Source organism: Etheostoma cragini, chromosome 23 (genome assembly GCF_013103735.1).
Source record: "Etheostoma cragini isolate CJK2018 chromosome 23, CSU_Ecrag_1.0, whole genome shotgun sequence".
NCBI lineage: Eukaryota > Metazoa > Chordata > Actinopteri > Perciformes > Percidae > Etheostoma > Etheostoma cragini.
In genome coordinates this window covers 13,100,758-13,118,666 of record NC_048429.1, presented here as the reverse complement: position 1 = coordinate 13,118,666, position 17,909 = coordinate 13,100,758, and the positions used below count along the sequence as shown (strand labels likewise).

Sequence of the window (17,909 nt, the reverse complement as noted above, 5' to 3'; positions counted from 1 at the left end):
ACAGTTGTTATGATTAGCTAAATCGGCCGCTAGTTTGTTTCATAGACAGTTGAAGAGAGTTTGTTTAGCTAAGTTACGCTTCGTTTAGCTAGCTAACAGCAGCCCCAGGCTAATAGCATATGCTAAAACCTAGTGTGTACACTAACAAAAGTAGGAAATATCCATAAAGTTAGCTAACTGACTCAGTAATGTTACAATACAATATCAATCTAAATTTAGCTAACATTAGATTCCAAAAGATATTGGCCATATCAGACCATGAACAAGGTAGTGTCAACACTCCTGACTTCTGTTTTATTGCTTTTGAATTTCTATTTATCAAAAGTCACATATTCTTGCTTTAAAGAAAAAAAAACTGCCTCTGTGCCGAAAATATTCACAGTTATTGAGAAAGAGCGGATTAAGCTTAATGAGTGGCTGTGTGTTTGTGAGGTAACTTATTTAAGGCATATAAGCCCACTCTCTGTGAAGCTTAACATAGTGATATGGCTCCCTAACTGGTCTGTTAATCCTACAGAGCTTTCTTTTCAGCCAATCCTGTACATGTTTGTCTTTAGAGATTCTTGGAAAAACACCATGTACACTAAGAGCTGCCGTTAATTCCCCTCCTCTTCCGTGTGTGTGTGTCTGTGTGTGTGTGTGTGGGTGTGTGTGTGGGTGTGTGTATGTGTGGGTGTGGGTGTGTGACTTTCTTGGTTACACCCCCCTCCCCCCCTCCCTTAGTTACTGCTGTCACCATGGCGACCCCTTTGTTGTCTCATTGGGGAAAGGACTCGCCAGTTGGAGCTAAGAGAAGGGGAAAAGCAATGTTAGCAAATCATTGCTCATCCCCTTCCCTTAGCTCCAGTTGGCCAGTCCTTCAGCCTTATTTGCAACAATAGCATTTGAAGAGACTTTGCATTTGGTTGATGTCTTTTCACAAACCGAATCAGACTGGAACAAGTCAGTGTGGACAGGAAGTGTTTTTTTCAGCGTACAGTATATCACATATTCAATTTTTTGATGGAAGTGTATCTTTTTAGGACATAAAAATAGAGAATGTTTTTTTTTTTTTTTGAACCCCAAAAATAAAGTTGCCACTTCTTTTCTTTTAAGCCATGAATAGTGTCTGTAGGTATTCAGACCTTCACCAGTGACGCAGAGCAGCTGAGAGGAACTTGAAAACATTTTTAACTAGTCTTCTAATATCAGTTCAAAACAAGTGCTTTTTAATTTTATTATGTTTAACTTGGCTACCTCATGTATTTCTGTGAAACATAATTCAATTTCCTTTCTGTTATTTGTATGTTCACAGGTACTGCCATTCGCCACTGCAGCGATGAGAAGGGCTGGTTGTCGCCCGAGCTCTTCAACTGCACCACTGTCACCTTTTCCCATCTGAAGAAACTGGTGAGCACTTGACAAAATAAAGCATTTATACTGTCGCTTTCAGCTGAAAATCTTGTTTTTTATGGGGTAAATGTGTGCTGAGATAATCCTATCCTTTGGTCTGTGAAACCCTTTGAATGAACTGAAAAGTGAATTATTTCTAAACTAAAGCTTTGTTTGTCTAAAAATTTGACAGTTTTCATCACACAGTAATGCCTCTGTACACTGCACTCGTCTCTGTTAAGACTAGTCATGATGATTACTGGCATTAAATTAAAAAAACAAAAAAAAACATGCATTGCATGGGAACAGATGTGTTTTCAACAATGTGTAATGAAGTCTATGGGAGATTTAAACCAAGTATTGCACCTTTTGTGTTTGAACCTGAATCTAATACTTGAGGCGTGAACTTCTCAAAGCCCCACTAATCCCGGGATTGACCAATTTCTATTATGTTTCATCGCACACACTCAGCTTGCTTTGACCTGCTCGTTCTCGTTCACTTTCCATCCCTTAACCCTCCTTTTTTTCCTCGCAGAATGAGGACCTGCGGCGCAACAATTCAAGGATGGACAGTGAGCGCTCCAAGACTATTGTGCATTTGCTTCAGAGCGCCACCAACAACACCCAGCGTTACTACGGCAACGACGTGAAGACGGCCGCCCAGCTGCTGAATCACGTGCTCCAGTACGAGAGCCGTCAGGCAGGGTTTGACCTCACCGCCATGAGGCATGCAGAGTTCAATGAGGTAGAAAAAAAAAATGCACAGATCAACTTTTACATTTTGGGTGATTATTTACTGGAAGAACTTTAATAAGTTATTGGAAAAGATCCTAAAGCTTTAATTTAGTGAAACCCAGTTTGTAGCACTGGGAGCACTGGTTGCACACTGCCCTCCACTGGTTGATTTTTACTGGGAGAGCAACTAGATTCATCAATGTGGTCATCTAATACTTCCGCCATTGCTTTATTACTAGTCTATATGATTTTCACATGACACATTTTCTTTCAATACTAATAATAAATGCTTCATTCCTGACATTTGCTTAACTTTGGATTTCTCGCAGAACTTGGTGCGAGCAGGTAGCGCCATACTGGATCCTGACACCAAGGAGCACTGGGAGCAGATCCAGAAGACTGAAGGCGGCACCGCCCATCTGCTCCGCAACTTCGAGGAATACGCCAACACACTGGCACAAAACGTCAGGAAAACCTACCTGAAACCCTTCACCATCGTCACTGACAACATGAGTGAGTGGAGAAGCTGTGATCACAATGTGTGTAACTGGGACCAGGGCCTGAAATGAACACCCGACCACCTGCCAAATGCGGGGGGATTTTGCAATTGGCGGGTAACACCGTCAATCTACCTGCCACATCGGCAGGTGGCCAATGAGAATGGAGTGATTTAGACGCGTAAGGGGCCCGCATCCCTGGAAGACGTTGATTGACAGACGGGGCCCCCTATCACATTTTCATTACTAGCGACAATCCCAGCAGTCCCCTGTGCAGCCACTGACCTAGTGGGAGTGATAACGGGTCAAATGTATTTCCTTGTTTCTGATATGAAGACGAGAAGTGTGTGACTCAAACATCTCACCAACAAAACGTACAGCAAAAGGCCGTGTAAAACATTGCAGGCCGTCCTACCAAAATGTACACTTTTTAACGCTGTAACATTTTTTTTACTATAAAGTCGCTGAAAGTAGCTGCTGTTTCAATCCTGTCGGCTCGCTGCAGTGGGAGGGGCTGCTTGGCTCCCCTCCCCCCCGCGTGACTGACGTAAGCACACACACAGAAACACATACAGACGTGATGACAGCGCAATGTAGGCTACCATGAATAGGACAGGATGGGATCATAGAGACACAGCAATTCCTGTTTTTCTCCTTTATGCAAAAAAAGTGTCTGGATTTAACTTCAGGCCCTGATTGGGACACATATTCACATCTGAGATATCGTCCTCATTATTTGCCTCTTTGTCGTCTTCTTCTTGCCCCTTATCTAGTTTTAACCGTGGACTACCTGGATGTGTCTGACCCGGAGAGGGCAACGTTGCCTCGGTTCCAGGACATCCAGGAGGCTTACTCCAAAGAGCTTGGATCGTCCGTCCACTTCCCCCAGTTCAACCTCCGCACTCAGGGCCACAGAGGTAGGAGTGCTGGCCGAATAACACCATTTGTTCCTTTTATGCTTGAAAATATGTAAAAATACACAACTCATGTCTTAGTCTGTCAATCTATCTCTTGCTTCCCAGCGGAGCCCACCCAGGCCCCTCCAACTCAGACCGATCCCCCACAGGAGGCGGAGCACACAGTGTCAGATAGGAGACGGCGCCATCTTGAGCCAGCTGCCCCTCTGCCGGTTGCCGTGGTGATAGTGTACAAATCACTAGGGAAGCTCCTCCCAGAAAGATACGACCCTGACCGCCGGAGTCTAAGGTTAGACTACTGACAGTTAAAGTTTAGGCCTTCTAACGACTACACCGTCAAAAACCTTCCCGCGCAGGCATTATTTGTTGACATGTGTATACTGAACACGAAGGAGGGCAGAGCAACCTTCTCACGCACTTTGCTGGGGTGAAATTATGGAGTGAAACCCAGCCAAATAGTTTCAAACATGGTTTAAAGAGTGAAAAAAGAGAGCCCACGCAATCTGAAATCTAAAAACTCTCTAATGTCCTCACCAGTGTATTTATTAAGAATCACATTCTGTCATTGTTTAAAGAAACTATACAAGTCTTAAAACCTTTAATGTTAATACATGTCAAAATATTGATTGTAAGTGTGTTTGAAGGAACCACAGACACAGTTCCTGCCCAAAAGATTCTGTGTAGTTACTCAGTGTTAAACCGAACACAAAGTCAGCAACGGTCACAGTATGTGTTATTGATGTGTGTGGAAAGAGAAAAAAGTTTATGTCACCAAGATAAGAATAAGAAGTTAACAAAAGGATAACAGAGAATATGGGCAAATGTAAACAAGATTTCGGTCTGTTATGATTTGATCTGTGTGTGTGTGTGTGTTTATTTGCATCTGTGGGGGGCCGACAAATAGAGAGCTGTGTGTGTGTCTGTGTGTGTGTGTGTGTGTGTGTGTGTGTGTGTGTGTGATAAAGCCATAAAAACAAATGAAAAACTTTAAAAACTTCACTTTAAAAACACTAATTGTGTTTTTTCCTGTCTTTCCAGGCTCCCCAACCGTCCAGTAATCAACACAGCCATAGTGAGCGCCACGGTGCACAGTGAGGGTCCGCCTCTTCTTCCCATCCTGGAACCGCCCATCACCTTGGAGTACACCATGCTTGAGACAGAGGAGAGAACCAAACCTGTGTGTGTCTTCTGGAACCACTCCATCGCGTGAGTTGGACTTCACACAACTACACACACACACATGCATGCATGCCCAAGGGCATTCAAGACCTCAAAGTATATTTTTGCAGATAAAACAGCATTAATAATAATACGTTTTTATTTTTCTTAGCATTCTGCTGTAACTTTCTTTCTTGTGTTGTGTGTGCTTGTGTGTTTAGGATTGGAGGTACAGGCGGCTGGTCTGCTAAAGGCTGTGAGGTGCTAAACAGGAATAACAGCCACATTAGCTGTCAATGTAACCACATGACCAGCTTCGCCGTGCTCATGGACATTTCCAAGAGAGAGGTATTGCCAAATAGATATCAAACATCCAAGTAAGCCTGCTATTTATTACCTTTTGCATTGTTATTGACTCCTGACATGATGTCTTGGAACTGCTCTCCATAGCATGGCGATGTTCTCCCGCTGAAGATTGTCACCTACACCACGGTGTCTGTCTCCATGTTCCTCCTCCTCATCACCTTCATCTTGTTGTGCCTCTTGCGCCGGATCCGCTCCAACCTCTACGCCATCCACAGGAACCTGGTAGCAGCGCTCTTCTTCTCTGAGCTCGTCTTCCTTCTTGGCATCAATCAGACTGACAACCGGGTGAGTATATTTTTTATCCCACAGAGAATGGAGACACTTTGTTGTGAATCAGCAACGTATTCTCATTCTTTGTGATGGTTAGTGGTTCCCAATGCAGCCCTGTCAGATGAACCCAAGCACCCCTTCAAAGACACCACTAGACCACTTTGATATATTTAACAGAACTGATTTTTATCCAGTTTAAAATCAAAGTGGATATTGTTACTATAATGTTTTTAAATAAGTGAACTGTCTGCTTAGGTGGTTTTCTCAAGCTGATATACTACTACAATTCGGAGTGGCATAAGCTGGATGTTTCAACCACTTATCCATCACTATTTCTTTTTCACCCATAAATTTCACCCACTCACCCATTACTGTTAGCTAATAATTTACTGCTTTCAGCTGACTAAAGAAGTTGTTTCATTTTAGCTAACACTCTTAACTGTTTATCAGTTACTTTTAGCTAACAATGTATGCTGCTTTTAGATAACTAAAGAACTGTTTCCTTTTAGCTAACTTTTTTAACTGTTAATCACTAACTTTTAGCTAACAATGTGTGCTGCTTTCAGCTAACTAAAGAAACTGTTTCCTTTTGGCTAACTTTTTAAACTGTTTATTTGCTACTTTTAGCTAACTATTTAAACAGTTGACTCAACACTTTTAGCTAGCTAACAGTTTACATTTAATTAACTGTTTGACTTGCTCGCTTGCTAACTAGTTTTCATGAGCGTGTTCAAGGTTTTTAGTTAACTTAGTTTTACAGTGGTGAGCTTTGGCTAGATCGCTCTGCTTGTGAGATTTGGACAGGTCACCCTTGCCAACTAGTTCTTTACATTACAGAATTTATTTTCAGTCTCTGTTCAAGTAGGCCTGTACTGCCTTTTACATACAGTAAATCAGGAGAAGAGGGTCAGGGTGTGACCGACTGATATCTTAGACATTGAAATAGAAAACAGAAACAGAAACAGAAATCCTATGATTGAGGGACACACCGGTTAGTACTTCATGCTTGTGGCATGGTGGAACTTGCGGTATAATGATGTCTCTCTTGTGTTTACTGTATTAAAAACTGCCAGGCATACAACGATATAAGTTTGGCCTGCGGGCAGCCATCTAAAGTGGCGTTGACAGGGGCTTTTCCAGGCTTAATGGGCAAAGGCTTACCTGACACTGTCTTTATTTGACAGATTATGTGTTTTGGTGCTCTGCTAATGACTTGAATAGTAAGGAATGTGCTGGTTGCCAAAGCCCCCTTCAAATATAACCTCATATAAGTTGATTTGATTGAAATGACAACCCCAGCTTTATGGAACTTTTTTAGTGTAAAGCTCTCTAATTAAAATGTTTAATAAATAGTCTGACATACTATTAGCTAAATTTAATGAGCTAATTATGTTAAGTTCATAATCTTGTTTGGAGTTCACAGAGGTCACAGTTATGGCTATGCATGTGCACACACACATGCAGACATATTGCACAGTAAAGGATCAAAAGATGTGGGAGCTCTGAAGTCCGCTGACAAAGACATTTACACACACACACACACACACCCACATGTCAGTACCAGAGACATGCTGTGACCGGTACCTGTCTCCAGAAGCAGCCCTCAGGGCATTAGACACTGGAAAAGGTTTCCCAAAACAACTTCTTAGTTTTCACTTGATAGATGTCTCATATGCCTGTGGTACATAAAACATAATTAATCTGTTAATTCACAGGTAATCCTGCTATTTCTAGTTTAGAAGACGTGAGGTTTGGAAAGCTGGGATACTTCGTGGGCCTTGTGGAGACACAAGGACAGATTTAAACAGTGGACATACAGTACTTCCCTGATTCTCACACTTTTTGGGGTTGTTCCTGTGTTTGAAAGCAGTCATTTAAAGTCACTTTGGATTAAAGCATCAGCTAAATTCTTGTAATGTGATGTAGTTTTTAAGAATTTTGACTATCTGACAAGCAGCTTTCTTTTCTTTCTGGGGTGGTGACATAAATGGCATATTAATCATTCATTTTATCATCCTTAGCTATCTGTCTAGGTTAAAGCCTTCAAAAAATAACCTTTTAAATGCAATACTGTGTAACTATGCTAAAACATAATGTAACAGTAGCAAAAGTGGAGAGGAGTCAGTAAACATGCTCAGAAATGTCCATATATGTAGAACAATTTGTAGTTAACGTTTGCGAAAATGTATCAAAGCAGCTCTAGTACAGTGCTGGTAATAACCACTACCAGGACCAAGTAGCAGCAACACTCCTGAGTGTATTGAATTGAGCAGCGGTGTGTTTCATTGCTCAAGTTTAACTTTTCATTTGCAAGAAGACATATAAAAGGTTTTCAAAATGAATGTGTCAGTTCTGACTAGTCTGGCTAAACCAGGTGTCTACAGTCTTAACACAAAACGTCACAAGATCATCAGGCCCGACTGTCGGTCCCGTAACACTGTGGACTGTAGTGCCAACCACCAGCCATAAACCACATGTTCATTTTGGCTCTGATGGGAAGAAATCCATAGAATTGAGAGAACTTGAACTTAAACCAACTCATGCACCCAAAAAACAACTTATAATTCTGCATCACCTTTGCATTTGGATAAACCAGAAGTCCTCATAACTAAAACGTTTCCAAACATGAAAGCAAAGGGGACCTGAAACCAACTCAGACTAACAAAACAGGATAAAAGATTAGGATCATGTACGTTTACAGGTTCCAGATGAGTTGTCTTATTTTTTTTTCTGTCTTCAAAAAATGTTCTGACTCAGTGTTTTGACTGGGATGAGGAGGACTCAAGCACTGACTAACAACATGCTGTGTTATATAGGAACAGTTTAAAATGTTTTTTTTTTCCATCTTTCTAAATTTACAAGAGCATGGTTGTGTGTGTGCATGTCCTCTTAGTAAATGTGTGGTGCGTGCATGCGTGCATGCGTGTACGCATGTCTCAACTGTGGAATGCTGTCAGTGTGCGCCCAGGGCCATCTGCAGGATGATTTATAACCCTGTCAAAGTAGTTTCTCTCTCTTGCTCTCTGATCTCCTCAGCAATACGCAACATTTCTAAAATACAGTGTCTTAAGTGCTGGGACATTCCCTGACACGCTGCATTTTAACAATACAGCAACAGGAAAAGGTAATAGGGAGGGAAGGAGAAAAATAATTGTGGGGACAGGTTGAATCATTGCTGTCTTGCATATATTGCAAAAGTTTGTCTTTAAGAACAGATGGATGATGGACAAGATTAGATGCATTACCGGATGTTCATTAAATCCATTCAAAAGCAGTAAAACAGCGTTGACTGAAGTTGTGGGGACAAACCAAAGCTTCTTTTTGTGGGTAGCTTATCTGGATTCCTTTAAAATGTTGACTTAAAGTTTCTTCCTCCTCCCTCTCTCGCTCTCTCTTCCCCCCCCCCCTCCAGTTTGTGTGTACGGTGATAGCCATCCTCCTCCACTACTTCTACATGTGCACCTTTGCCTGGATGTTCGTGGAGGGGCTGCATATCTACCGCATGCTGACAGAGCTGCGGAACATCAACCACGGCCACATGAGGTTCTACTACGCCATGGGCTGGGGAATACCGGCTATAATCACCGGTGAGACACACACACACACACACACACACACAAGCTCAGGAACAGAGCAGTAGGAGATGGCAGGCTGTCATGGTGCTTTCGTGCTATGACTCGTATCATCTGAACGGGCTGTGATCCCCTTGGGAAAATTATTGAACAAGAGACAGAGGAGGAAAGAGAGGAGAAGAAACGCATAATGAGAGACAGCTTTTAATTGGATGTCCACAGTAATTAAGACAAAAACAGTAACATAAATTTCACTTTAAAAAAACATCCAATTGCAGTAGAGAAGCACATGTGTGTTCCTGTAATTTACTGCATATTTTACTTTATAGTCGTGATATACAAAAAAGTTACAGTCATATGTTAAATGCTTTGCGTTGAGCTGACATGTTTTGGCACTATTGGATGCCAGCAAAGCTTACCTGATTGGAATTTGGATTGAAACAGTGTGAGAGACGTATACAGTTACAGAGTACAGAGATTAAAAAAAGACAAACAGAGAAAATGACAGTGATGAGTGAAATACCGGAAGAAAGACATTTTGGGTATCTGCCTGCACTGTTGCACTTCTGTAAGGGTAGAAGGGATAAAGATGAGAGAAGATTTAAAAAGAGGAGGGGGAAGTAGTAAGGAGGGAATGAAAGAATCAAGGCTTTGAAACAATTGTAACACCCTTAACTCATATTTTCTTTTGCGTGTGTGTGTGTCTGTGTAGGTTTGGCAGTAGGTCTTGACCCCCAAGGTTATGGGAACCCAGATTTCTGCTGGCTTTCGGTCCATGACACACTCATCTGGAGCTTTGCAGGACCAATCTTTGTAGTCGTCCTGGTACGTGCATATAAATAAAAATAGTCCAGGAGAGCTGGTTGGTTTTTGTTTTCTATCTAGACCTTTAATCCATAGAGTTGTAGATTGAATCACGTAAGTTGAACGTGCTTTTAAATCATTATAAAGAATCTAAATGATGTGTAATATTAAAATAAAATACCTCCTAAGTACTTCTGTTAAATGTCAAATATAAAAAAGAGATTTAAGTGTTCTGATCAAAAACCCTCTTCCTCCCTCTAAAGGTGAACATAGTGATTTTTATTCTGGCTGCGAAGGCGTCATGTGGTCGCAGGCAGAAGGCTGTGGAGAAATCCGGAGCTATGTAAGCCACGCAAATAATTCAATACACAGCACACTATGCAAAATGTGACAATGGAAGGCGATCTTTGAGCATTTTCCCTCTTCAGACCTGCTCTTCGAATGGCCTTCGTCCTACTGCTCCTCATCGGTGCTACCTGGATGCTCGGTCTGATGGCGGTCAACAGCGACGTTATGATCTTCCACTACCTGTTCGCTGTCTTCAGCTGTCTGCAGGTAACACGACGTTAAACCTCGGTGGCCACTGATTAGATGGTCACAGACCCTTATTTGTTAGTCATCATCAACACTTTATTACTCTCTTGTTTATAATCTTTTCAACATTCTTTCCAGGGAGTCTTCATCTTCTTCTTCCATGTGATCTTCAACGACGAGGTGAGGAAGTACCTCAAGAACGTCTTCACAGGAAAGAAAAATGTACCAGACGAATCCAGTACCACAAGGGCCTCTTTGCTCACAGTGAGTGGACATACTACTACATTATCTTATATTTGTTTGTTTGTTTTTGTTTTTTGGGTGGCTTTTTAATGTCAATTTAAGTGTAAACTTTCATTGTCATAGCATTTCTATTGCCACTGTTTGCTCAGAAAGCCTGGACTCATCAGACAAAGCAAAGTCATATTTCAATTTTGTTGTCCTCCCCTTTCCTCCATCCTCTCATCCTTTCGTCCTCAGCGCTCTCTCAACTGCAACAACACGTACACAGAAGACGGCGCTCTGTACCGCTCGGGCATCGGCGAGTCCACCGTCTCCCTGGACAGCACGCTCAGGTCAGCCAAGAGCCGCAGCAGCTACCTGGCTTACACACTCAGGTACAACACGCTCACTGACTGCATGGCTGCTTGTACTACACTGCAGCATGACGAGTGTGTGTATGTCTACGCATGCATGTCTGTTTGTCGACTTCACTTTCTTTATGTTGTCTTTGTCCTCCCTACATGTCTGCTGATGCATCAACAGTCTCACAAATACTAACACCCCAAGCCCCTAATTGAAGTTTCATATGTATAGACACACACGCAAACACACACACACACCCTGTCACCCTGTTCTCTGCCTTATCCAAAGCAAGGATAAGTTGAGTTTCTGAGGTTCTCTACATTTTGAGGCTATTTCTTTCTTCTTTTTTTGCACGTGCATGCTGCCACAGAATGGCACCTGCATTTCAAGTAACTTAGCTTGCATGAAAGATCATACTCAGGTTAACCAGTGCATGGCGCACGGCTTTGTTGCCAAATCCAACACACACACACACACACACACACACACTCTGTACACATAAAAAAACTCTTGTTAATATGCACCAAGGTAAAAGGTAAAAACCTTTGCTGTAAATCCATCCACACTCTCCATACATACTGTTATGTTTTAGATTTATATACATGCCTTAATGCATACATATATAATTAAAATGACAGATAAATAAGGTCATGTACTTCTTAGCACAGTCTTCCAAAATTGAAAGTCATTCAAACAAAACAAAAATGTATGCCTGGTATATGGAGCATTTTGTCGACTTCTCTATGCTAGCTCTTCCCTACCACTGTAGCAATATCTTAGAAATCCTATTATCAACTACAAGCAATATCTCAGATGAACGTGAACATGTAGCAGTTGCACAACTAAAAATGGCATGTTAAGCAGTTTAATCTTGCAGTGCTACATGGAACATTGCTATAATATATTCTGAAATATCATACAAAATGTTTTTTTTACTATTTGCAACAGCTTTTAGTTTTGACATTTTTTAGAATCCTATTTAGTTGAGTTGATATTTGTGCAGTTCTACATCCATTTCTTTCTGTCTCACTTCAACATTGTACGTGTTGCTGTTAGCTGTTAGCATTAGCAAATTAGATATTTTGAGGTGTATTTCTTCCAGGATATAACATCTCACTCTAATATCACCTGCCTGTCTTGTGAAGCTGTATGTTTGCGTGTATCAGAGACGTGTTTTCATCTCAGCGGAGGGGTGTTACATATACCTGGTGTTTTTAAAAAAGTTTTACAGAATTGTGGTTTGGTGTGACTGTACGCCTTGGCTCGTAAAGCTGTCATCTGGGTAACGTGAGCTGACACAGGGGTCAATGAGAGCAAAAATGCCAGAAGGGGGAAGCGGGATGGCGTGCTGCCGGTGCTAGAGGCAAAGGGGGAGAGATAGAAAGAGAGGGGAGGAGGACAGAGAGAGAAAATGGTTAGGAGACTTGGGAAATAAGGGAGATGGGACCGTACCTGTTTAAGTGGGAATGTAATACAGACACACACACACTTCTTCCTTGCGGCGGTTGGCATGTCTTCAGTTGCTTCCAGAAGTTTCTCTCAGATCAGCCACCAGACCGATCAGAGTCTCCAGCAGGATTTTTACCCTCCAGCCAACATCTCAACTCAACCTGGAATAAACAGATACAAGTGGAGGGGAGAGGAGGTTATCGCAGGTTTAGCAATAAGCAACAAGTCTTGAATTACCCTCCATCCATCCATACGTCGTAGCTGTTTTTGTTTTTTCTGTCCATGATCAAGCAGCCTGTTTATTGGCTTTGACCTGAGGCAAGCACACCCGAACCACAATTTAATGTTTGTTTTAGTCTTTGTTGAAGCCATCAACAGAGGCAAATGTTTTGTAATAAGAGATGTCTGGTGTTTCAGCGGTTTGAGACAACATTAGTTTGGGCTTGAATTAATGGAGAATTCCGGTCCATTTCGAAATGTAGCTTTGTTTTTTTTAAATTTTGCAGTGCTGTCAGTAGCGAGACAAATGAAAACAATTGGTGCTTTCTACATCATGTTATCCACCTGCTAGAGTTAGCACCCAACAGGCTTAAACAGGGCAAGTTTTAGCCTCTAAACATACAGAAAAGGTCATTGCCAGTGCCTACCCATGTGTGGTTATTCCTTCCAAGTGAACACAGCAAATTTGACTGTAGTAGAAAAGTTGAAAGGCAAAAAAGTTGTGTTAATTCAGCCAGTGCACATACCTTTGTTTATTTCCTGTTTTCCGGTAAAGTCCACACTAGTTGATTATAACAACTTTTATGTCTTTCGGTCACAAATACTGCTGTCATGTTCACTTTGTTCCTTTGGAATGAAAAACTGCACATTGGTAGGCACTGGCAATGACATTTTGAGTATGTTTAGAGGCTAAAAACACATTTAAAACTTGCCCTGTTTAAGCTTGTCGGGTGCTACCACTAGCAGGAGGATATCTCATTGTAGACTGCACCAACTGATTTCATTTGTCTATCTACTGACAGCACTATTTATTAAAAAAAACAAAAAAAAACAGAGCTACATGTTGAAATTGACCAGAAATCTCCTTTAACTTTCAACAGCGCTCTGCCTCTTCTTGATCTCCACCTCTTCCTTTCCACTCCCATTTCTCTCTCTCACTTCCTTGTCCTTCTCTCCCTTCCTGTATCCGTCTCCCCAGGGAGGAGTCTGGTCAGAAGCCCAGTGTCTCTTCAGGTACAGCTAAAGGACACACAGATCTGGATGGACCTCTGTTCCACAGGAACGGCACCAAAGGAGATGGTGGGTTTTTTCATATCTTTTCATTTAGTTACAGAAAGAAGCAAAACCTCGCAATCATTTGCATGTATAGAAAAATGAATACCTACGAATGAAATGAATGTGCATTTTATTAATGGGGGTTCATCTTTCTACCTGTCTCCTTCCCTCCTTTCCCCTGCCAGACTCGGACTCGGACAGCGAGCTGTCAGCCGACGAGCACAGCTCCTCCTACGCCTCCTCCCACTCCTCCGACAGCGAGGACGATGACATCGCTGTCAAGCCAAAGTGGAACAACGAGAGGCAGCCCGTCCACAGCACCCCTAAAGGTACATGGGTATCCCGTTGAGCCTAAACACAAGGTATAATCAGTAGCAGAATGAGAATTTAAGCACCGTATTAGCAAATTTGAGGCCCTTGTACTTAAGGACAAGGGGAACTGTTATAATCTTTATGCCACTACATTTGACTTTTCAGATTAACATTTTATGTACAAAATTTATGATTAATTTACAAAAGAAGATTATAATAGATTAAGTTAAGTTATAATAGGTTAATGGTCCCAATAGTACTTTTACACGCATTTAAAAGGTCTTAGCACATTAAATCTATAAAGGCAACCTGCAACTCAACTGTCGAGGCTGACTGTAATTTAGTTTTAACATTGCTGCTTTCAATATGTCTCCTTTTCCACTATTAGTGGATTCAGTATCCAATCACGTGAAGCCTTACTGGCCAACAGAGGCCACCAGCGACAGCGAGGATCCCAGCGGGGCAGAGAAGCTGAGGGTGGAGACCAAGGTGAACGTGGAAATGCATACGGAAAATAAGCTCAACCACACTGGCGAAAGAGAGAGAGAGACTCCCCCGGAGAGAGAGAAACAAACGCCTTCTAATGCTCGTGAGACAGCGCCAGCGAGCCAACCACAAAGCAACAGCAACCACCAGCCAGAGCAGAGGAAGGGTAAGAGAAGAGATTTAGTTTTTTCAACGAGATTGAATGAATTGATCGGTCTGATTTACCTCGGACTAAAATCCTTGTCCATCTCAGGTATCTTAAAGAACAAGATCAGCTACCCCCCTCCGCTCACCGACAAGAACATGAAGAACCGTCTGAGGGAGAAGCTGAGCGACTACAACTCCCCCACCATCACCTCCCCTCCTCCCAACAACAACAACGCCTCCTCGCCGCCTCTCCCCTCCGTCAACATCATGGCCCCTTTGGCCCGGCCACCCTCGCTGGCCTCTAACGACGGAGGTCGCCCTGGCAACCACGAAAACAGCTCCCTCATCAAGCCCCCAATCGCCCCGCGGCCGCAGATCCCTGCCGGGGCCCCGCCAGCGGCCCTCTACCGGGAGACCAACGGGGGAGTGGCAATGCACTTGAAGTCAGGGACGGTCAACGGAGGCAACGAGTCCGACTCCGAGTAAGTAGTTCTCTAGAGAGCCGGCATGAAACAAATGACAAGTTTTTGTTTTTGCATCATTCGTTGCGCTAATAAAGACATCCACAATCATGAAGTTAAATTGAAAGAGCAAAATAATGAATGAATGCTGCTTTAAACCTGAGTCCTTGTCATTTAATCATGTCATAAAAAGTCAACATGTATTGGTTGAACATGATGTCAGCTGATGCATTAATGCATGTAATATTAATAGGGTCCATAGTTGAAGGAATAGGTCAACATTTTGGGAAGAGACGCTTATTCGCTTCGAGAAGATTGATACCACACTAAATATTGAGCTACAGCCAGCAGCTTGTTAGCTTAGCTTAGCTTAGCTCAGAAACTGGGATCAGAGGGAAGCAGTTAGCCTGGCTGTGCCACTTTTACGCGTAACCGTTTTTGCACAGTTTAACAAATAAATTGGACCAAACAAATGAGATGTCACATGTTAATTAGCGAGTTTTAGAGGTGCTGGTAGGTAGATTTCGTCACCTTTGGGTCAAGCCGGGGTTGATGTTTCTCCTTTTTTCAGTTCTTTATGCTAAGCAAAGGTAACAAGCTGCTGCCGATAGTTTCATATTTAGCTTAAAGGCTTTGCAGTGGTATCGATGTTCTAATCTAAGTCTCAGCAAGAAATCCAATAATCGTATTTCCCAAAATGTCAAACTATTTCTTAAACTATAGCATGAATAATATCACCATCCTGCTTAAATGCTGCATGATGACTTCCTGCATCCCTGCATTCATTTTTACCTTGCACGTTCTTCCCTTTTTTCTCCTTGCACCCTTCCTCCCTGCATCCTCCCATCCCTCTTCTTTGCCTCCCTCCCTCCATTTTCTTTCCGTCAACAGTGGCAGTAACGAGACTTCGATCTGACCTGTTAGGAAAACCCAGACCAGCCTGCCCTTGTGAGGGGCGGAGCGCAAAACCCGCTGGGGGAGGAGAGCCAAGAGGATTGGAATAAAAGAAAAGAAAATTGAAGACGGACGGGTGCTGCAGATGGAGTGAATGGGAGATCAAGTATTCTCCACGCCTGATCAGTCCGTCCATCCCTCCTCTCATGTTCCCTCTATCTGGAGAACAGTATTAATTGCAGACTTTAAGACTGCCCGAGACAAGAAAATAAGCAGAGATAATGGAAAGATGTGAAAAATAATAAAGGGAATGCTGGTATTGGATGAAATGGAGCCACGTGTGCCAAAACCGCTGTAGGAAATGGGGAACGGAGATTCAGAAGATGAAGAACTCCCCCAGGATGCATTGCAAGCCCCGAAATGATGTTGCTCCATGGTGGTTACATGTACTGTATGTCGCCCTAGCACTGGGTAAAGTTAGGAAAGCTGGAAAAGGCAGATGAATAATCACTGTGCATGAACCCGGACTCAAATACATGCTGGTACATTTGTAGTCCTAAAGGATTTCAAGGACTACAAACACGTCAGACATAAAAACTGACACAACCTGTTCTCGCTGACTATTAGACACCACTGACTCTCATACCAGACGGCGCTTTTAATAAAAAAACAAAAACTTTTCACGTAAAGAAAGGCTTCCCCAGCCTCTCGATGCAGTGCATTTAGAGTGTAATTAACATGTAGATATTGTTAAAGGTGAAGAACAAATGATCTATTTTGTATTTCAGCTATAGCGAGGACCAGTTTCTTAACTAAAAATCATCTGCCTGTGTTCAACTGGGAGAGCTTTCCAGTTGTGGAATTCACTTGACATGCTGTTTAAATCGACTGGGAACAATCCTGAATTGAGGCCTCACACAAACAAACACATTAGCCTGTAGTGGGCTTTCAGGGGACGTACCATGCTCTCTGGCAGCATATTCTGACACACACACACACACACACACACACACACAACGCACGGATGGAAGATTGCTATGTCTGTGTGTGTGTGTGTAAGTGACCTAGAATGTCTCAAGCACATGCTCCCAGTCAACAGTGGGCCTGTATGAACATTAATCATGTGGAATGGAGAGGGATTCCCCCTCCTATTGTTTTTCTGTTCGAGCACTATGAACCTGAAGCCTTCTTTTCCAGTGTCCATCCTGCCTGTGTGTCAACGCAACATGACAACACACTCCTGGTTACCAAAGTCACAAACTACAGTAAATGTGCACATAAGGGTTGGAGTCTGTATCACTTTGAACTCACTTTTGTTCCAAAATAGGTGAATAAAAAGAAATGTGTTGGTCTTCGGGGGCATAAATGTAGGTATGTTTTTATTGCTGAATTTCTGAATCTGAGTTCAAAGTGAAAATGATGCCAACTCTAACGCATTTTGCAGCTAATATTAGGCAACTTAAAGTCTCGTTTGCCGCTCACTGAATGCCTTTGTACCATACGTACAACCCCAGTGGTTTTCCTTCCTCTAATCAATGCTGTTGATAAATGTCCTTGTGTTTTGTTTTTTTTATTGATCCGAGACACTGGAAATGTTTTGTAACATAATGTATATTTATTTTTATGGTTCAAGACACTGGAAAGAAAAGAGGATTGTGACTGTAAAATTAAAGACGAGATGAATTTTTAGCCGACTTGTGCAGCCTCTTACATGTCTGCCTGGAAGGAAGCGCGGCTCGTCGATACATGTACACTACTCGAGGGAAATTAGGTTACATCAACTTTTTAGGATCAAACAAATGATGAGTAACCGAAAGTGTTGCTGACTAATTTCACGGTTTCCCGCTGGAGGAAGTGATGATCACTTGTGAGTAAATTATCAAAGAGAGAGCTCAGGTGTGTATTTTTGTCTTTTAAGATGCTGATTATCCCATTGTGTCCATTTTACACCGTCAGCCTCTTACCATGAGTGATGAGGTCAAACATGAATACACAATTGAATTTATGTTTTGGTTATTTCACAGGAGAGATTTCAGTATTTTTTATTTTTGCCTGTGGCTATCACACTGGGGGGTG

At 42.3% G+C, this 17,909-nt stretch overlaps 1 protein-coding gene across 4 annotated transcripts in view; it reads left to right on the top strand.

Moving 5' to 3' along the window:
* The window catches only part of celsr1a (cadherin EGF LAG seven-pass G-type receptor 1a), a 90,191-nt gene extending 72,996 nt beyond the window's left edge, over positions 1-17,195 (top strand). For 2 of the 4 annotated variants that reach the window (XM_034862987.1, XM_034862984.1), the window contains 19 exons: positions 1,295-1,389; positions 1,907-2,116; positions 2,436-2,619; positions 3,377-3,520; positions 3,626-3,809; positions 4,559-4,726; positions 4,900-5,026; positions 5,129-5,329; positions 8,727-8,901; positions 9,599-9,711; positions 9,954-10,033; positions 10,119-10,245; positions 10,363-10,488; positions 10,705-10,841; positions 13,457-13,557; positions 13,719-13,862; positions 14,234-14,497; positions 14,585-14,960; positions 15,864-17,195. In XM_034862987.1, the coding sequence (XP_034718878.1) occupies positions 1,295-1,389; positions 1,907-2,116; positions 2,436-2,619; positions 3,377-3,520; positions 3,626-3,809; positions 4,559-4,726; positions 4,900-5,026; positions 5,129-5,329; positions 8,727-8,901; positions 9,599-9,711; positions 9,954-10,033; positions 10,119-10,245; positions 10,363-10,488; positions 10,705-10,841; positions 13,457-13,557; positions 13,719-13,862; positions 14,234-14,497; positions 14,585-14,960; positions 15,864-15,891 (2,984 nt within the window). In that variant the 3' untranslated portion in view covers positions 15,892-17,195. Of the gene's footprint in view, positions 1-1,294; positions 1,390-1,906; positions 2,117-2,435; positions 2,620-3,376; positions 3,521-3,625; positions 3,810-4,558; positions 4,727-4,899; positions 5,027-5,128; positions 5,330-8,726; positions 8,902-9,598; positions 9,712-9,953; positions 10,034-10,118; positions 10,246-10,362; positions 10,489-10,704; positions 10,842-13,456; positions 13,558-13,718; positions 13,863-14,233; positions 14,498-14,584; positions 14,961-15,830 lie in introns of all 4 variants that reach the window. The other 2 variants (XM_034862986.1, XM_034862985.1) reach the window with 2 other exon arrangements.
* The last annotated feature ends 714 nt before the right edge of the window (positions 17,196-17,909 follow it).